This window comes from Pleurodeles waltl, chromosome 2_2 (assembly GCF_031143425.1).
Source record: "Pleurodeles waltl isolate 20211129_DDA chromosome 2_2, aPleWal1.hap1.20221129, whole genome shotgun sequence".
Lineage (NCBI taxonomy): Eukaryota > Metazoa > Chordata > Amphibia > Caudata > Salamandridae > Pleurodeles > Pleurodeles waltl.
The window spans coordinates 714,416,123-714,437,939 of NC_090439.1; the positions used below are offsets into that span (position 1 = coordinate 714,416,123).

Sequence of the window (21,817 nt, forward strand, 5' to 3'; positions counted from 1 at the left end):
CATTATTTAGTATGTGCCCTGCTCATAATTTATTGTAGCCCCGGGGAGGTGGTGGACTGTGGAAGAGGCCATCGGGCATCCCTCACATATGAAAATATTTTTTTCCAGGGGGGGGGGGTGAAGGGGGAGGGACTGGAGGATGGTGGTCTGTACCCTGGAACTGTGTGGGAGGCCATCGGGCATCCCTCACATATGAAAAGCATTTTTGCCCTGGAAAGGGTGGTGGTCCCTGGGTGTGGGGGTGGCCATCAGGTCTCCCCTATATGATAAAAGCATTTTTGCCACAGGAGGGGGGGTGAGGTGGTGATCCCCAGGGCGCAGGGGTAAGGGGGGCTGTGCGGCTCCCGCTGATATTTTATTATTCACCTTGGGGAGGTGGTGGTAGCCCCTGTTAAAAAGCAAAGAGTGTCCTGGGACCTGGTCAACGCGGGGGCTTTTTTGAACAGGCAAAGGAGCCTGTGCTTGTTTTATTTATTTATTTTATTTTACTGGGGATTTGTGACCTCGTCTTGATTCTGCAGTTAAAAAAAAATTATTAAAAATTATTTTTAGCCCTGCGGGGGCTCCCTCTGGGACACTAGCACCAGAACTAATGGGTCTGGGTGTTAATAACCTGGCCCCTTTTGTACTTTTTTTCTTTTTTTGTGGGGCTGGGCTCAAGCCAAGTCCCAAAATGGCTGCTTACACTTCCTGGTTGGAAGTGTTGGCAGCCAACCAAATCTCAGCATGAGATTGGGAGGAGTCGTGAATCCTTCACGTCCCTAGATATACAAATTTGGATTTCCTTAAATTTCTCAAAAACTACTGAACAGGTTTACACCAAATAACAAAAAGAGCTCTTTCTGGACCAAGAGGTGACTTTCTGCCCAATTTAGTGAAATTCAGTCAAGTCGTTTTTGCACTATTGCTGTTCAATTTTTCCTATGGGAATTAACATTGGAAACGCTGTAAATTTAACCCCCCCTTAATCTCGCCCCGCTTGATGGATCACCCCGAAACATTGCAGACAGCTGCTCACTTGATTGTCCAATCTTTTGGGGAAATGTTGTGAAGATTCTTCAAGCAGCGCCAAATATATTGGCAAACAAAAACAGCTTTTTCTATAGAATCTAGTTACTGACTATAACTACCTAGTGGCAAACGCTTCTGCGTTTTATACATGTGTATATATATATGTGTGTGTGTGTGTGTGTGTGTGTGTGTGTGTGTGTGTGTGTGTGTGTGTGTGTGTGTGTGTATATATATATGTATAGATATATATATATATTTTTTTAAGGTTTAGGGTGGGATGGGTTTTGGGTGGTAAGGGGTTTTTAGGGATTGGGGTTAGAATGGGTTTGTGGGTGGCAAGGGTCTTTTTTAGGGTTTAGGGTGGGTATGGGTTTTTCAAGTGCTAAAGGAGCTTTTAAGGTTTAGGGTGGATATGGGTTTTTGGGTGGTAAGGGGTTTCTTAGAATTTAGGCTGGGTATGGGTTTTTGGGTGGCAGGGATGTTTTAGGGTTATGGGGATATGGGTTTTTGGGTTGTAAAGGTTTTTTTTAGGGTTTAGGGGAGGTATGGTTTTTTGGGTAGTAAGGGATTTTTTCAGGTTTAGGGTGGGTATTGGTTTTTCTTTCAAAGGTTTTTTTTTTTTTTAAAGATTTGGGGGTGTATGGGTTTTTGTATGATAAGGTATTTTCAGGGTTTAGGGGGTATTGGATTTTGGTTAGTAAGGGGTTTCTTAGGGTTTAGGATGGGTGTGGGTTGGGTGGTGAGGCTTTGTTCAGGATTTAGTGTGGTAAGTGTTTTTGAGAGGTAAGGAATTTTTTAGGATTTAGGGTGGTGTGGGTTTTTGAGTGGTTTGGGTTTTTTAGGGTTTAGGGTGGCTATGGGTTTTTGGGTGGTAAGGTTTTTTTTAGGATTTAGTGTTGGTATGGGTTTTTGGGTGGTAAGGGTTTTCCTTTAGTATTTATGGTGGGTATGGGTTTTTTAGTGGTGAGGGATTCATTACAATTTAGGGTGGGTATGCGTTTTGGGTTGTGGGATTAGAAGGAGATATATATAAACATATTTTATATGTGTCTGTGTATATTTTTAATATATTTATATACATATATACCGTATTTTCCGGCGTATAAGACGACTGGGCGTATAAGACGACCCCCTACTTTTCCTGTTAAAATATAGGGTTTGGGCTATACTCGCCATATAAGACTACCCCTCTTCCAACGCACACCAAATAAAAATTAAAAAACATCAGGTTTGATTTTAATATGGTAATTTTAATTCAAATGCTTATGACATGCAGGTACGTAGTAGGAAAACTGTCACTTATAAACATAAGGCTGTTTGTCATCAAACATGTAAACATAAAACAGTGCAAGTGGATTAAACTTTTCCTAATTCACTCTAAAGCTGAAAGGAAGGATAAGACAATAAACCCATGGGAACTGCCATGCTGTTTGTTCTCTAAGCTGTCAACCAAACTGGAACTGAAGATGATAGGAGGAAGATAACAAACAAACAGAGAGAGAGCAAGTGCCGGGCAAGATCCTGGGGAGTCAGCAACGCCCATCATAACTCCAAGCTATTTTTACAGGACTTGCTGGCTTGACAGTTTCTCTTTAAAAGCCTTCAAAATCCTCCTGTTCGTCATCTGATATCATAAGTAAATCAATTACATCTTGTGGTACATTTGTAAGGCAGTCATCGTATGGATCTAATTCCGTATCAGATGGTGTGGTCTCAGCTTCGGGTTTCTCTTCATCTTGCCACAAGTAGTCGTCCTCCATACCATCTAATGAATTTGATATGCCACACTTCTTGAAAGACTTGATTACTGTTTCTGCATCAATATCATTCCAGGCTTTTATGACAAACTTGCACAAAACATCCAACTGTGGAGCAGGCATGTTTCCTCCTTTTGTGAATGACTTTTCGCCGCTAACCATCCACTCATTCCACTGTTCTCGAATGCGATCTTTAAATGGCTTGTTTAGGCACACATCCAGTGGCTGTACCAACGATGTCAATCCTGCAGGAATAACTGCCGCATCTGTGTTTATTCTTGCCAGCCTTTGCTTGGTGCTGGGAGTTAAATGAGCCCTGAACATATCCCACACCAGTAGACTACGTTTTTGAATAAGTCCACCTGGTCGCCTGCTCCATACATTATCAAGCCATAGCTTTACCCCTTCTTCATCCATCCAGCCTTTTTCATGTACATGTACAAAACAACCAACAGGAAACTTGAGTTTCGGCATTGTTTTTCTTTTAAAAATAATCATTGGTCTCAGTTTGGCACCATCAGCTGTGCATGCTAGTACCACTGTAAAACTGGACTTCTCATGTCCTGTTGTTTTAATTAAAATTGTTTTTGCACCTTTTGGATGGACAGTTCTATTTCCAACCATATAAAAATTCATTGGAGTTTCATCCATATTTCCGATACTACTTAACGCATAGCCATGTTTATTGCGCTGTTGTATTACATATCGATGGAAACTATTTACTTTGGCTTCAAGATCTGCAGGTAATTTTTGTGCAATTTTCGTCTTTTGCCTCAGTACCAGATTATGCCTTTCAAAGAATCTAGTACACCAGGATACAGTGGCTTTAAATCTGTTGCTGTGATCTGGGTTAGATTTGGCCCACTGAAGGGCAAACAAACGTATTTGATTTCGTGTCACTATATAACCACTTTGGCGATGCTCATTCACCATGTCTGCTACATGTTTTTCGAGTTCTGGCCAATGTGGGGTGCCTCTTCTTAATGCACACTTACCCCTTGGCATACTCCTTAATGCTTTTTCATTTGCTTTCCAGTCCCGAACCATCTTTTCTGTTACTCCATATTGTCTTGCAGCAGCACAGTTATTATGTTCCATGGCAAAGTTTACAACTTTAAGTTTGAAACTGGCTTCATATTTCTTTCTTCTTGCTGGTGGAGCCAGGATGGGGTCTTGTCTGTTAGCCATTTTTATATTGTACTGTATGTACTGGTGCTGTACTGTATGAACTGGTACAGATACTGGTACTGGTGCTGTGCTGTACTGTATTCACCACCACATGTATCTGCTCACCAGATTGCCTTCCCTCAGAATCACCAACAATACAACAACCAGCCAATCACGGAGAATGAATATTACATTTAAGATTGTTGAAACTGCAGTACAACCAAAGTTAAATGCGGTCAAAATATATATTTTTTTATAATATTGTCATATCCCAATCCAAAATGGCCGTTACTATATGGTAATCTCCTAACATGTGCCATGCGCGAGAAGAAAGAAACAGAAAACAGAAAACAAATGTTGTTTCTATGGTACCGTAATAGCGCGCTTCGAATAGCCTGGGGCACGCGCAGGAACACGTGCCTGCCCAGACAACTGCCAGCGAGGACGCGGAACCCATCGTACGCTTGGAATTCATTTCCAAATGCAGCGTACGGTGGTTCAGCTACAGGGCGCCTGTCCCTGAAGTTTCGGCACGCCGTATACCGGCGTATAAGACGACCCCCGACTTTTGAGGAGATTTTCAGGGGTTAAAAAGTCGTCTTATACGCCGGAAAATACGGTATATCCATCCATCCAAAGTAAAGACTGAAGCCTGATTCACCGACAACCTTAGCTTTTATTTCTAGCATTCAAGTGGCAGCATTTCATTTCCTGACGTGTTTCGGCTGTTCATCTGCAGCCTTGTTCACAGGTGAGCCAGATTATCATGTCAGTGTTCTCACTTCAACACATGACTTAGTACAGTATACAAGTCCCACAATGCATCTGAAATGTAAACATATTTTCTTATTATTCTGCCAAGTGGTGTTCCTTATTTCAATCATTTAATGTCCTCAGCTGCATGTGTAAATCTTTGTATTTCAATAGCCACGTGTGAAAAATATTTCAATTATTCTTTACAATCCTTCCTCTTATTTGCCACCACAATTATAACTCCCAAGCTTTAGTAAAGCGGAATCATCGATAGGGGACAAGTTCCCATGTCGTCTCCCTTGCTCACTTCCACGTGTTTAAATAACTGTCTCGATCCATTTCATAGCGTGATGGCAAGCGGATCATACTCTGTGAATTACTTCCATAACACCAATTTCCATCCTCTGGGAGCCCCCAACCCTGCAGGACGACCTCAAATCATGGGGGACGGTACATCCCGTGCATATCCAACCATCCAAAGAAAAGACTGAAGCCTGATTCACCGACAACCTCAGCTTTAATATCTAGCATTCAAGTGGCAGCATTTCATTTCCTTATATATCTTTTACATATCTGCAGATTATTGTGCCAAGCTTATGGCTTTGTAAGTATCTTACAGGAAAGTATAAACACTTTATATGTACATATATAGAGAGATGTCTGTAGCCCTCTGTTTCTTACTTCTGGAAGTTTAATAAAGCAGCCCATGGTTCTTGATTTGGGATTGTTGATGTGGTACAGTTCGGAAAAAAGTTCATGATACGGCTCGCAGTAAGGTGGTCCTGTTGAGATTATGTGGTTGCTGAAGAAAGAGGTGATGGTGCGCTGTAAAGGGGGTGTACATGGATGTTTGACTGCAGCCATGTTGGATAAGAGCCAGGCTTGTTTATTATTTGAGAAATGATTGCATCCTTTTTTTTTTTTTTTTATATATTTTATTAACATTTTGTTATTATACATTTGTATGTCTGTTCAAAGTAATCACTTGCACTAGTTATACATGTGCACATAAACTGGTCCCAATTGTAGTATACATTACTCGTGTTACACTGTTTGTTCTTGTGGCGCCCATAGTAATATTTTTGCATTTATCGAGTCTTGACTCTGGTGCTTTAAGCCCCTTGACCCTCTGCGCTGAGCTCACCATTGATCTTAAAGTATTGGTTTAATGCCATTTTTATATGCAACAAATTTATGAAGAAAAAGCTCGTTCCTATTTGCAACTTGGAGGAGAGATCATAGGGAGTGAAGATCAGAAATAATGGGAGGGAAAGGGAGAAGAAGGGAGAAAAGGGAGACTAGGAGGGGATAGGAAGGGTAGCTAAACTAAACAAAAGGTCAACTTTACAGCATTGTGTGGGTGAGACTTGTGGTTAATGATCTTTAAGGAGCTGGGGCGCAGTGACACATTTGTGAGGGCCATGTCCGGGGCGCACCAGTGTGTGAGTGGGGCAGGAGTCTGCTCTTTCCGCCCCTTCCACCCCCTTGCTCCTGAGGCATTGTGGATGGTGGTGATTCGTGTGGCTTTTTTGCCGTTTCTCCATGTGGTCCGATTGTCAGTACAGGGACCTCAGGGCATTTCCCGGGCAACTGCCTGCTCGGGACCACCCCCCGAGGCATGCCGTCCCCCGGCCACCCCTACATCGGTGTTTGTTGTTCTCTTGGTTAGTTCGTCCCATGTCGTCACCAGTTCTTCCCAGGTCGGGGCGGTAGGAACATGTTGGATGCCCTTGGCTTCCTCGGCCTTCATCCCTTTTCCAATCAGCAAGCGATGGGCAGACCGGGGCCCTCCAGCCCTTTGAGATCCGCCTTTTATAAAGGGCCAGCGTTAGGTCTAGAAAACGCCCTCTTACTTTCCCCTTTAACTCAGTCGGCCTGAGTCCCAGCAAGCACAGGTCCGGGGTGGGCTGTAGCTCCACTCAGAGTAGCCGGGAGAGGGCAGCCAGTGCCTCCCACCAACCGATTTGGAGCACCGGGCACCTCCACACCATATGGTCAAAATCCGCTTCGCCCCCCCGGCATTTTGGGCATGTCCTGGGGGTCCCTCCGTATATTCGGAATAGTCGGTGTGGTGTGAGGTACGTTCTGTGTAGGTAATTATATTGGATGTATCGTAATCGCATGTTACGTGAGACCACCCGGGGGTATGCTAGTACTTTGTTCCATTCTGATTCAGTCATTTCCCTTCCAATGGTGCCTCCCCATCGCTCCCTCAGGGATTGTAAGGGGTCTAATACAGCGTGGGCCTGGGCCCGGTAAATTTGAGCTATCAGGTGGGATTCATCCCCCAATGTCAACAGGAGGTGCAGCACCCCGTGGACTGCGGGCTCTGCATTTATCGTGCACCAGTGGTCTTTCAGGGTGTGAACCAGCCTCCCCAAGAGTAGAAACTGGCCCCGGATAACACCCACCTCTGTTAGGGCAGAGAATTCCCTCAGTACCCCCCGTTAAAGAGGCCGCTCACGGTCTCGATCCCTGCTCTTGTCCATGGGCCAAGTCCCCCAGAACCAGTGCCAAAATCGGCAGAGCCGGAGAATAGGGGGGGTCCACTCCCACTCTTTTCATGCACCTCTCCCAGCATGCCAATGCAACACTCATCATTATGTTGCTACCTGGTAGGGTTATCTTCCTACCTATCATGCGTGCCACAATCCATGTTGCTTCTACTGTCCCCTGAGGTGTGCACAAGTCCAGTGGTCCTCTGCCCGTCATCCAAACAGATACCCATTGTAGTTGGGATGCCAAGTAATAAGCCTCAAAGTCGGGGGCGCCCAGTCCTCCCATATGAGTCGGTCTGCAGAGGGTAGTAAGTGCGGTGCGCATACGACCATCGTCCCAGATTAGTTCTCTTAGCAGCATGTTCAGGTCGCGGAACCATGATGGGGGGATCAGCAACGGTAGGTTTGTGAAGTAATAGAGGAGTCGGGGAAGCATAATCATTTTGGACAGTGCCACTCTGGCCATTACTGTAAGCTTCAAAGAACGCCAGAATCCTACCGAGGACCTCAGTGATCGCAGTGCCCTGCCCAGATTACCCTCCCTGAGATCTCCCAGCTCGTGGAATATCTGGATACACAGATACCTGAAGGTTCGGGGGGCCCAGTTCATGTCTGTCGGGCATGTTGCAGGACGCACGCTACCAGGGGTCAGAGGGAACACATACGTTTTGCCACGGTTTAGGCGAAGTCCGGAGACCTCACCAAAGTTCTCCAAGACCCTAAGGGCCCAGGGGAGGTTGCTATTGCCGTCCCCAAGGTATATTAGTATGTCATCAGCATACAGGGAGACAATATGTTCAGTTGGTCCACATATTACCCCCCGTCCCGCTCCCTCCTCCCGCAGTCGGTTCGCGAGGGGCTCAATCGCCAGAGCAAACAGTAGCGGGGAGAGAGGGCATCCTTGTCTGGTCCCACAAAATACCAGGTATGCTCTGGATATAATTCTACCCGTCTTCACTCTTGCCAGTGGGGATGAGTATAGTAGGTCAACCCACCTCACCCAGGTCTCACCCAGGCCCATCCTCATCATCACCGATCTCAGGTAGTCCCATCTAATTGAATCGGAAGCCTTTTCGAAGTCCACCGCCAACAGGAGCCCGGTCGGTGGAATCGATTCTTGGGGCATATACATGATCGAGAAAAGACGCCTAAGGTTCAGGGAGGTGCTGCGACCCGGAATGAAACCGTTTTGATCAGCGTGTATCAGCGTGGGCATATGGGGGAGCAGGCGGTCGGCGAAGATCCTGCTAAGGATCTTAAAGTCGCTGTTCAGCATTGATAGTGGGCGGAAGTCGGTCACCGAGGCCTCCCTGTTGGTGGACTTAGGGAGTGGCACTACTAGTGCTTCGCGCATCGTGGCTGGTAACTCTCCGCGCCGCACCGCCTCCGCATCCATTTCCGCCAAGCTAGGGGCTAACAAGGATCTGTATTTTTTGTAAAAGTCCATAGGAAGACCGTCTGTTCCGGGGGTCCTCCCAGGGGCCAGATGCGCTATGGCATCGTTGATCTCTTCTATAGTCTCCGCCCCTCCCCCCCCAGGCTGTCTCTGTCCTCTGGTCTCAGTTCCCAGAGCGGGGTCTGTCGCAGATAATTGTCAAAGGTCACTGGCTCCAGGTTACTAGGTCTGCCATACAGGTACATGTAATAATCTCTGAATGCGTCATTGATGGGGCCTGGGCTAAGTCTACGGTTTCCCTCTTTGTTTGTTACGCTAGTGATGGGTTCGCTGCTCCCGCCCGGGCGCACCAGCCATGCCAGAAGCCTGCCCGACCTCCCCTCCTCCGATTGCAGGGATGCCAGGTATTTCTGCATGCTATGACATCTAAGCTTTTCTTCGGCTTGGGAGTGTTCTCTGCGGGCACGGTTATATTCTTCCTCCTCTTGTGCTGCAAGGCCCTGTCTTAGCTCGCACTCGTGTATGCCCTTCTCTAATGCAGTGAGCTCCTTTTCTAGTGTTTTCCTCACCCCTGCTGACTGCCCCAGGCAAAAAACCCTCGTCCCCACCTTGAGTATCTCCCACTCCACTGCCCTGGAGGGGGTGGATCCTTTATTGATATCGATGTGTTCTGACAGGTAGTCTCGTAGTGCCACTCTATACGCTTGATCCTCGAGCACCGCGGGGGCAAGCCGCCATGACGGTATGGGGGGTCTATCCTGCAATGTCCTCAGTGTTAATAATAGCGGGTTGTGGTCTGAGATTGTTCGGGTGAGGTATTCAGAACGTATCATCCCACGGGCCAGGCCCGGGGTGCAGACCACCCTGTCAATTCTAGTGTGGACGTGGTGGAGGCCCGAGTAGTACGAGTAATCCCTGTCGGTTGGGTGATGCACCCGCCATATGTCCACTAACCCCCATGAGTCAAGCCATTTGACCAAGCTTTGTGCCATCTTAATTGATGTTGCTCCCTGTAGGGGCAGGGTGGATCTATCCATGTTTATGTCTAGTACTGCTTTAAAGTCCCCTCCTATTAGTACCTCCCCTGTATGCTGCCGGGTTAGGTGTTGCCATAGGCTCATCATGAATGAAACCTGATCTTGGTTAGGGGCGTAGATGCAACTCAAAACTAATGGGGTCTCATGCAGTTTACCTTCCAGTATCACAAACCTGCCCTCCTTGTCTATGTTTGCGGTTTCAATTGTCAGGGGGACACCTGCTCTGATCCATATCATTGCGCCCCTTGCGTAGGCTGAGTACTCCGTAGCAAACACTCGCCCTCTCCATCTTCGTCTGAGTTTCTCTCCCTCTCCCGGGGCCAGGTGGGTCTCTTGTAGCATTGCTATCTGCACCCCCCTTCTCTTTAGGAATCACAATATTCTGTGTCTTTTGGCCGGGGTGCCCATCCCCCTGACATTCCAGGTTATGATATTGTAATCTGCCATCTTGATCTTGGGATCTGACAATTGGAGGACCAGTGCGCCCGGCATTTCAATCTACCCACTGCTGCGCTCGCTCCTACATTGTGGTGAAATTCAATTACCCATGCTGTTGGATTCACTCTGAACTGTAAACCCCAACTCCCCCTCCCCAGGGCACCCTCGGAACTATGGGTAGCCCAAAAAAACGTGCAACGGTGCAACTTTTCCAAACACATAATTACAGTACTCGCCAGCCAAGCCAGACAGGCGAGAGGTATAGTCAGGGGGGAAGCGGCCAGGTCCGGAGGGGCCACTCATTCGTTCAGTTCGTTATGACTTCAGGCCCAGTCGCGCAGCCAGGTCAACCAAGTTCGTCGGCTGTTTGCGGAGTCACCTTTGGTGCCCGAGACGGGCTCCCCGAGCCCCCGGCGGTGGACACTATCATGTCATCGGAGTCCACCTCCGAGCCCTCACGGGAGGACACCTCGCAACCCACCTGGGTCGCCGCCTCCAGGGCCGCTCTTCTGCCTGTTTCCCTCTGCGTTTTCGTCGGTGCCAGGCGCGGGCGATCCCCGGACCTCTTCCTCTTAGTCGCTCGGCGGGTCCCGCTCACTCCAACGTCCGTCCGCGCTGGTCGTAGCGTTTGGGATCCACGCCTCCTCCGGGGATTGGAAGAAAGTGGTCTTTCCATCTACGATCACTCTCAGCCTTGCAGGGTATAGAAGCGAGTATTGGATCCCTTCGGTTCGTAATGCTCTTTTGACCGCTAGGAATGAGGCTCGCCCGTTCTGGACCTCCAGTGTAAAGTCTGGGAATAGTGTTACTTCTCCGTTTGCTACCTTGACGGGCCCTTTTCTCTGGCTTTCTGTAGGAGAATATCCCTGTCCTTGTAATGCAGAAGTTTAGCGATTACGGCGCGGGGGGTCTGCCAGGAGCCAGCGGCCTTGATGGCACGCAGTGAGTGCGTTCTAACGTGTAGTAGGGAGTCAGGCATCCCGGCGCAACCTCCGTGCTCAACCATTTCTCCAGGAATTCTACCATGTTCTCCCCTTCGGACCCCTCAGGAAGGCCCACCACACGTACGTTGTTCCTTCTATTCCTCCCCTCTTCATCTTCCGCGCGTTGTTCAAGTCTTGCTACTCTGTCAGCCAGTGAGGTTACTTCCGCCGCCATGTCTTTCTGCCTTGGGGTGATGTCCACCAGCGTAGTCTCCGTTTCTTTGACTCTGTCGGCCAGCTTATGATGTTTGGCTCTCAGGAGACCCACCTCAATCGCGACTTGGTTGATGTCTCTTTGCAGTGTTGACTTTGTGTCCTCTATGGCCCCCAGTATCTTGTCTAGGGTGTCTTGAACTTTGGAGTGTGGCTGGCTCAATAATTCCGCTGCGCCGTCCCCAGGAGGTGTATGATTGCATCCTTAAATGTCGCAAATTATATCTTAGGAATTTTTTGCGTTTTCATCATTTCAGAGAGGTGCCTGAAGGTAGCCTCACTCGAGGTATCTAATTTGGAAAAAAAAAAGGTTATTGTTCAAGAACATATTCATTTTTATGGGTTCTAGGGCATCCCCCCTCTCGTGCCTGACTAAGTTGTATGGTTGTAAAGCATTTTACAAGAAGATCTTGTGAGCCTGTGGATAATGCATTAACTGGCTTTTTTGTGGACGCCACCAGCCCTCCAGTACCCTAGTGTGTGCAAGGGGGCGTCATCGGTGCGGACGGTGTTTTTGACCAACACATGCGTGGGAGATGTTTATAGAGGAGGAGTGTCACACTGAAAGTTGGTCGGCGATCGCAGCATGCCCTGAGGTCACATGTGCACCCCTCTAGCCCTGGCATGTGGCTTGCAACGTGACCCTCCCTAGTGGCACCCTTTTTCTGAAGACTTCTGTTGGGCTAGCTTTGGGCTTCGTTTTTTTGAGCCCTAAGTTTCCTGCACACAAGTAAAGTTTGAATCTCTAAAGTTGTCTCGGTGGCCCTTTTTTGAGTTTAGTGCAGCAAATTGTAAGGTGTGCGTGAAATGGGTGTTTTGCATTGGGGGGTATTCATTTTTACTGTACATTGGGGTTTGGGGTTTCTGCGAAGGCATTACTCCCCCATACAGTTACCCCTGTGGTTGCTGATGCCATGTGCTGGTCCACCTACCTGACCCCTGCTGTGGTGGTGTGGCAGTTGAGTGACTTCCCTGCGTCTGAGTATAAGGTGCATTCAGGTTTTTCTGCACTTGTTTTTGTGGATAGAAATTTTGCGTGGACTGACCCCTGCTTGTCCACTTTTTGTTATGACACACCCTTAGCTGGCATCTGTCGACTGTGAGGCCCATTCTGTGGCAATACTAAAATTCAGTAGGGTCTGGCTGCTGCCAACCTCCCTGATTTCTGTCATTATAGCTGGGTTGAAATCCTCTACTGTATTGTGGTGGAGCTCCTTTCAAAACTAGTGCCATTTGCACGTTTGCGGTCAGTGTGGCCCCCTCTTTTTCAAGTGTGTTGGACCGACTTAGTGGGGTCCCCCCGGGCTTGCTCCTTTCATTCCCTTTCCTTTTCTTGTTTCTTTGTGTGATAATGTAATATGTGAACTTGTATCTCCCACCAGGGATTGGTGTCTAGCGCTACTCGCGGTCCAAACAACTTTATATATCGTGGGCAGCCCCTCTTTGAAGATATTGTAAAAGAATACAACCTGTATCCGTTAATGGCTGTCCCCTGTCCCCACCGTCCTCTCATCCTATCTAGAAAATCGGTTATGGTCTCCCCAGATTTCATGATTTCTGCTATTAAACCCCGTCATCTGTTAAGTCAGGGAACATTTCCCTCAGGGCCATCAATATTTAGTGCCTGTATTAATTGAATGCGGCCCCGTTATGCTCGGTGTTAGCATGATTGCTGGGATGCGAGCCTGTGTTTGTCTGCTCTCCTATAAGACTACTTAGCAGACTTTTAACATCCACTACCGCTAGGGTTATTCCCACAGTGTTCTTCTCAGAGCATGAGATCCATTTATTTGCCCATCCAACAATGGCTGCAGCATGGCTCTTAGCCCTTCCTTATCCATCTGAACCCAAGGCACATAGATGGTCCCTGACGTGCCCTTCTGCAGTAGCAGTCATATTCTCATTTTGGGCAGCTGCATTGGTTTCTCTTCAACATAGCGTTCCCATCTCCTTAGACAATCCTGCATGAATTGGAAGTTCCTTGCCGGATGGAGTCTTCCGTAACAGCTGTGTCCTCTGGTCCGAAGCATCCCTCCTCCGGCCAGGGACTATCATACTGGTAAAACTTGTTAAGCTTTTTAGCCTGAGTGGGGAACCTGGTTTTTATATGCTTTAGTGGCGATTCCACGCTAAATTTGGGTAGCTTTTAGGGGACAGTTACTCTTCTTGCTTTCATAATTTAGGGGATCTTAGGTTATATGCCCCTAACTTTTCTGGTTTTTGGGAATCTTTAGCTTTTACTATGATAATGGAAAAATATATACACGGGGATTACTGGTTCTGTTCCGGTAGTGGGGAAATATATAGACTGGGAGTGCTAGATCTGATGAGCTCAGCGTTATTTACAGATGCTTCAAATTAAACATTTAACAAACACAAATAACAATGCATATCAAAGGTCACAACCTAGAAGAAAGTGCAGTTGTTAATTCAAACTTAAGAAATTTGGCATCAAGATATTGAGCTTTACTTTTGGTTTCAAATAGCAATTTGTGAGAATTAGCAATTCCCTCACAGCACATTAAGTCATAGACAAAACACAATATTCAAGACAAAACATAGTTACATTAATTTGCCAGCGCAACAATACCAAAACGGCACCATTTCACCTGACGCACAAGAAAAAAATAAAAAATTGACGGAGCACAAAAATGCGGATTCTGCCAAATATACCTAACCTCGTGCCTAGCACATGCTATCCTGTAACTAGGGGAAGCTCTGCGGTACCCAGGACTAAGTGAGCCCAACAGTCTGTAAAATATTGGCTCCTGGGATAAAGACAACAACAATTTGTGGAGAGAAAAAGGATAGCTCACCAACCATAGGCTCTTCCTGGCCAAACACAAGCTACGCCTAATCTCCCAGATCCAAATCTTTTACTTCCCTAATGTCGGAATCACACTATATCACACCCAGGGTTTATGCGTACCATCTGTGTCACGCCCAACGGTCCAAGCGAGCGACAACACCTCCCTCTTCTTTCAGATACCAACAGTGTTAAGAAACCGGTGGCACTGAGAAACCCTTTTAGACTAGATAGCAACATTGAGGTGCGGGCCATTTATCACTCCCAAGGCATGTGCATACCATCTGACATGCCCAGAGGCCCAGGCATTGAGGTTTCAGTCCTATATTACACCAAGGGCCTATGCCTACCATCTGTGTCACACCCAGCAGTCCAAACGAAAGGCACCTTTTAAAACCTTACACCTTACATCTCACCCAGGGCCAATGCGCACCCAGTGGTCTAAGCTGGAGAAAAACAAAAAACAACATTCAGCTTACCTAGCTCCCTGACTGTGGAAAAAAGTAATTTCTGCAGGGTTAAGTTTTTCCTATCATACGCCAAATGCTGGACTAAGCCTTTGATGTAGTCTTTTACCCTTCTGACAGCAGCTTCAGGGCGGACCTTCGCCCCGTGGGTTCAGCAGAACTTCCAATCAATTGCAACGTCTGCTTACCCTTCTTGTTACATAAATGTGAATCTGTCTGAGCGGGGTCTCCTTCCTTCTGTCGCAGTCCGGTCTGAGGTACCAATCATCTCCTATCTGGTTCACCAAAATGTTACTCAAATTTAAATTTACCTTAAAAAAACTAAAGGCAGAACAGGAATGGTTTGTTTAATTAAACCTTGCATCCGGGAGAGCAGTTACAGAACCGGTGTCAGAGGGCTGTCTCTCAGTGTACAGTCCATCAGAGTGGTGTTTTATACATTTCTCTGGAGTCATAAGTAAGGTCCTGATAACAAATGCAAGTGGGCCTCGACCTTTCGTGGACACGTGGGCCACCAAGTATCTGTCCAGATGTCCTGCCTGAGGGGCTCTTGGTTGCTGCATGTTGCTGTGTTCTGATATGGTTACGTGTTTCTAACTATGTGTGGTATCTAACTCTATGGTGTTTTTGGGAATGCACACACCCTTTTGGCCTTTTGTGTTTTATTGGGGCCAATCTCCTGGGACCATTATGGTGTCACTGCGCCTATTCGTGGGATTTGATCTAAGTTCCCTGTTTGCGCACTTGTCTGCCGGCTACACACCACCCACCTGTGACATGTCAGTAACCTCAGGCCTAGATCTCAGAGCCTGCCTGACCACGTATATTTGTGCCAAGGTTAAAGGAGAGTTCACGACAGTGGAATCTAATAGTGGCGGTGCAACTTTGTTCTTGTATATGCATGTATCGTTTTGTACATCGACTATTCCAATAATAACAGGGTATAGCTAGACATAGAGGGAGAGGAGGTGCATGTGAACCTGGCTAGCCAGACGGTAGATGAAAGAGTTACTATGTGGGTGGGAGAGGGGTTATTGAGAGGGTTTACTTAGTTCAGGACTCATATGCCTTTCTTAAGTTTTGTAACATAAAAATTCAATAAAAAATTAATGAAATCTAAACTGTACTCAGAATCACTTCTAAGCAATTCATGCACAGTCTATGAACACCAAAACTTAGAGGTACATAAACAATACTTCGTTAGTTTGATTGTTTTCTGTGAAGCGGTAAGTGACGGGGATTTGTTTCTGTTTTTTCAATGCCTAGATTTATTGTCGGAAACCCCACTTAAAATATGTGCTAATCAATAGGAAGACAATTCCTCAGACACCGTGTCAAATAAACATCAAAATCCACAGGTTCCTAGATTCATTAATTGTTTTACATATGTTTGCAGCCCCGAGGTGAAAGCATTTCTTCAAATGGACAATCCTAAACATTTCTCTGACCCTTCTGAAGATGAAGATGAAAGGAGCAGTCAAAAGGTAATTGTTTTCTCTAAAATGTTACAGAATGTATCTGGTTTATGAATTGAACAGCTACTTTTTCCTGTATTAAGTGCAGGGAATTCACAATGACTACAAATGATGGGGCTTGTAAAAAGCATTATTTAGGTTACTCAGACAGTGTATATTCAGTTACTTTTGAACTGAATCGCTTCACTGAACAGGAAATTGCTGTTGTGGCTTTGAAATATTTCTTCTTATCAGCACTCTCTCCTGACACCCCATCTCTCCCCATTTTAAAAGCAAAGGGGAATGTGAATTGTTGCTGTACCTGCTTGCTCCCCTGGAGTGTGATGAGGTGTTCCTGAGGCCTCAGGTGGGGAGGGCAAAAAAGAATGTTCTCCGCAGATGCCTCCCACATCTCTATGCTTGAAGAAAAGGCGGGGACTCACCGCATACATGTAAAACCCAGCGTCCAATGGAAGACGCAGAGAGATTTTTCTTGCCAATTAGGACGTCTGGTGGATGGAGCAGGAAAAAAGAAGAGTTGGGAAGAGGAGCGAATAAGAGCAACACCAGAGGCAAGCAGAGGCAGGAGAATAGTTGGAGGAGAAGCAGTGCACTGGAGGCAAGGGGGGATTAGAACATAGGGTCCTCTTAATATTGCAGAGGCAGCAATGGCACAGTGTTCTGCTTCTAGGAAGGCTGAATTGTCCTTAGACGTTTCAAGTGATAGTTGAAGCAGTGATAGAGTTTACTTGATTATCCACAGACCTTTTGGAGTCACCAATTACCTTCAGGTTCATGGTGTCTTTGATTTTGCAAAGCGTTTAGGTTACAAATCCATAGATACTATGATTAAAATACATAATGCTAAGTGCATATTGATTGTCACCTATGGATATGACATTTGGGAATATGTTTCTGTGCAATTGTTCCAGAGAGAGGAGAATCCATTCATGAGAAGGCTGTTAATCCTACCAAATAGTGTTCCCTCAGAGGCGGTGCATGAAGAATTGGCATGAGCTACATATCTGATTTGATATAGTTGTGCCCTTTGCTGTTGTGGCTTAAGGCTTGGTCCAAGAAGTACACAATGGAGAATCGTCTCATTTTGGGGGATTGTCTTGAGCTCTCCAATGCAGTTAAATACCCTGGCTGAAATTCATTTAACTGAATTTTAAGGCTCTTAGTTGACGTGAATTATTAGAAGAAACAGATGGAGAGAGAAGCTGGGGCGCTGTTGAACCAGTCAGATGTTCCATCATGATTCCTACTACACTGTCAATCGAGCCATATACTGGAGATGATAATTTTAAACAGGTTAGGCCTGCGCTTTTGTATATACAACTCTTACCAGATAAGAAGATTTGTCACTCAGCTACCTGTTTTCTTGCGGGAGCAGTGAGAGTGATAAGAGCTTCTTTATCTACAGATGATTTTCTGAGTGGGGTCATCAAGGCCTTTAGCAACTCCTTTGAACCCTCCTTTGTATTCAAATTCCTAACTGCTTCCATTATTAGTACATACAAACATTTCCCCATTACTTGCTTTACTGAGTTAGAGATTGAGTTATTTTGTTTGAAGCAGAGATGTGTCTCATATCAGTTATCTAAACAGATTCAGCAGTTCTAGTGATGATAAGTGTCACAACCCATGTGCTCATCACTGTTGGGGGTGCATCTTTGATTATGCAAGTTTCCTATTTTTTTTCTATTTTCACAGTTGGGCTTTCTGTTGGCACAAGCTGTCTTCTCCTTGTTATCTTAAAGGGTTCCATTAAAGTTTATATGCCCCTTTGGAGAATTTACTATGAAAGAACATGGAGTCACAATTACAACAATACAATACAATACAATTACACCAATATTCCAATACGGTGCAATCTGGGGTCTGCCACTGGTTCTAGATATGACAAGACCACTCCTATGGACTTCTGAGTATGGTTTTCGAGTGTTTGTCTGTGTGCACTTGTGCATTGTTCAAACTTCTGTTTAGACTCAAACTGTTATTGGTTCATGTGAACCAATAGGTTCTTCTAAAAAGGAGGAACATTTGGACACCCTTGATGTACGATGATCACTTATATTGTGACAACCTAGCAGTCTGTGTTACTTTCAGAGCCTCAGACCAGGGGAATGAGGCTTCTTCTACCTGTCTGAGTAGGGGGCTTGATACATTTTTTGCCAACTTCTGCTTAATATGGACCGATTTTAGGTCCCCTCAATTTCTTGGCCAAGTACAGGCTCTGTGCCAAGTAACCAACTTGGGACAGAAAACCTAGTGGGATGTACCCCAGCACAAAGATTACGTCACATGTGTTTCACATGTGCTTTTCTTGGGGTGAACATTCATTCAAGTGCATAGAGCAGGTGAGCTAGGGGGGTAAAGGCATCTTGCAGGCGGCTTTGGGGTAACATTGTTTGACCGTTGCAAAGCAGTTAAATTGATATCCCCTAACTCTTTCATCAGTCAATATAAATTGTGGGCACGGGAGGCAGTATTAACCAAGTTTGATTTTGAGGTTATTCGGGCAGTGACACACCGAATGTTGCTGCATACCTAACAGGAATCAGTGGCTGGTACAGCCATGCTTTGGTGTCAATCAAAATTACGAACTGGAATGGGTAAGAGTGACATAGGACAATGGTACAGTTACTTTTGGTACCCTTCATTACTCCTAGCCTACTCTTACTCTTCAGTGCTTCCAAACTTAACACCCACTCATGAGACGTGTTTCTTCATCCCACCTGGGTTTGAGCAAGAAAACGGAGCAGTGTAAACTAAAACAAAAAAGTATTCAAAACAACATCATGTTCCTGTTCATGTGGTACCTTTCAAAACTAAGGGCTCTGAAGAGGAAAAGTAATGAAGATTACTGATTAGTATTCAAACTGTCACCCTTTAAGCTCTTGAATACAGAATGCTTATATCTTGACCAATGAGTGATGGCAATGTCGTGTTGCATCCATTTACAGTTACCACACACATCAAAAAAATGACTTTAACAAATCAATGTCTTACTACGATTAGCATTATGAAATGATTGTACATTTTAAGTAAAACATTTTAACATGGTTCCTTTTTAGGACAGGGTACCAATTAGTGTTTTTTTAATTGAATACTGATTTCAAACCTGCTTATTGTTTGCACTGTTCAAATGCCAAATCGGCATTAGCCTGCCTACTCACACACCTGAGAGTTATGTTGGGTGTTTTGCAAATATCTGGTTGTGTATATGTAGATCACTTGCATTCTGTTTCATATCTATCCTCTCAAATTTATTGATGCAGATTCCTAAACATGAAATGGCTGGATTGAAACACCTGACCTGATCAGTCAGGGTTATTTCTGTGCCTTAACATGTAATAATTGTCTTTAAGAAGAGTTACTGTAACAGTCACATTTTTTTTTATATCTAAAGAATATTTTTTAAGTTTGTTGTACCTGAATCATTTCACTTTAATTTAGTAGAGGTAATGAAATTAGTACTAACAATAATCTGGTGTTTAAGTAAAATGTAACAGCACATTGCACATCTAAACAGCAATGAATAATAGAATTTTCAATGTAGGAACTACGAAACAGGTTATCATTTGTATTCAGTGCTACACCTGTTGTACTGTGTCTGTTTTATACTTACGAAGTGCAATCATAGACAAAGGGTTCTTGGCGTTGACTGGAATGAATCTAGTCACTCACCCCACGGGAACCTGGTAGGGATTAAGCTGTAAATAGAAAGGTCTTAGTGGCTAAAATCCAGACAATTGGAGAAGCATTTATGAATGACCCACAAATTAAGGATCACAGTCACGAAAGCTCCTCTTTCAAGTTCTTGACTCCTCAAGCAAGGACAATGAACAATAAGGTCTAAATCTTCTAGGAAAGACGTATAAGATTTGTGTAATGCCACATGGATGATAAAAAAAGTTTTGAAATCAATATATTTCAGGCATGGAAGCCAGTGAACCTCACACTATGAAGAAAAATATACAAATAAACAAGGACAATTGAAAATGTGAAAACCTTTTTTATATTAAATTGTGAATTTAACTAATTTCCTTATTTGATCATTTATTTGGTGTGTGCTTGTTTTTTGTTTTTTAGTTTATTGTTTTGAAGTTCAAATCATAGAAATTGCTTAGGCCCGGAGTCCCCAGCTTCTATTAGTACTCAGTTGGGGTCCCTGGATTCCACTAATGATTCAGTGTGGGTCCACAGAAGTCACAATGCTAAGAAACCCTGCCCTAGATTAACATCAATCAGGAAATGGCAGTCGTATCTTCACTTTTCTACCATGCTCTCATTCATTACTGGTGTTACATCTGACTGTGTCCCTGCCATTGGGGTGAACTTCGGCAAACCCTGTGGCTGTGCCTGAGGCATCAACATTGGAGTCGGCTCGGTCTGAACTAGCATCGGCCTCTGAACCACTTGCTCCATAGGTACCACTAAGTTCGATGTTGTCTCAAGAATTGGTATCTCTGGATAAATTCTCTGTACCGGTGGTGGGTTCATCGACGTCTGGACTACCAAAGTAGTCACTGCATTAGGAGTACACTGTACTACCCCTTGTACCTGTCCATTATCTGTTTGCAATCGTCCCACTGTCCCCGACACTTGAGCTTGGGCAGTTGGAACAGGACTAATACTTGGGCCTCCCTCATGCACCACATATGGTGGAGGTCTGTCCCTCAGCATTTGACTAATAAGATCCTCGACATCTGAGTCTTCTTCTACTATGTAAGACTTTTTCTTCTTTTTACTCCCTGGTGAACTCTTGTCACTTTTGCTAGTCTCCTCTTTCCCTTCTGACTCATCTTACTCTGTGATAGCAGGAACCAACTTAACATCCTGCAATGTTGCTGTTCTCTACCTCTTCTGCTCCCAATCCCATCTTGCCTCAGCTAGGGACTTCTCTACCTTCCTTATTCTCCTCTGCAATTTGATTTCTTGTTGCTGTCTCGCTAGGAGTTCCCAAACTGCTAATGCCTCAAACTGTACTGGTCTCTGGAGAGGCTTTGTCTCATACAGAGTCATCCGCAACTGATCCAAAATTCTCAAATTAAACGTTCCATGCTCTGGAAATGCTAAAGCTCCCTGTTTCACTGTCAATTTGCACCACTGCTTTAACCAAAGACATGGCACGACACCTCGCTCCTCCGTCACAAAATAAGCCGGAGACTTTTCCGGTGAGGCAGGCTCCCCCACTGTCGCCTTAATGTATGTATCACCCTTCATGGCACTATTAAAATCTTTGAAAAACGTAATCTTTCTCTGTTGTAGTTGTTCGATTCAATAAGGAAATGACTTTTACTCCCAGGATTCCCTTGTCCCGCCTTCTCAACCAATTGTCTCTCACTAACCAACCTATCCCAGCGCAGCTCACTCTGATGTCACACTCACACACTGCGGCTGACAAAGTCTTGAGGCTTGTCCTCCTAATCTTCAACTCACAGAAAACTAATGCAAATTATTGCAAGCACTAACCAAAAAACTATAACCAAAAACAAATCTGCTGGTTTACTACAGGAAGGTACACAATTGCTTCAGAGACCCTATGGATTTTCACTGATGGCCCTTTCACTTATGCAGTTATTCCTCTTTCTCAGTCTCCCTGCATTCGCAAGCAAAATTCGACCCGCAAATGTTACTCTCAGCTGATCAATGGGTCTGTCCTGGTGCACATAGGACTTGCCAAATCTCAGTCAAAAAATTCTCGTACTCACTTAACTTATACGCCGACTTGTTGACCACGCCCGATCAACCTACTAAACTTAGACCACAAAGGGTCCGTACATCAGCAACAACCACGTGGACAATTTTTTAGCACAAAGCGCCACACA

At 45.2% G+C, this 21,817-nt stretch overlaps 1 protein-coding gene across 4 annotated transcripts in view; it reads left to right on the forward strand.

Moving 5' to 3' along the window:
• SGK3 (serum/glucocorticoid regulated kinase family member 3) overlaps positions 1–21,817 on the forward strand; it is a 449,614-nt gene that overhangs the window by 265,380 nt on the left and 162,417 nt on the right. For all 4 annotated transcript variants that reach the window (XM_069220281.1, XM_069220279.1, XM_069220282.1 and 1 more), the window contains one exon: positions 15,923–16,010. In XM_069220281.1, the coding sequence (XP_069076382.1) occupies positions 15,923–16,010 (88 nt within the window). The remainder of the gene's footprint in view (positions 1–15,922; positions 16,011–21,817) is intronic.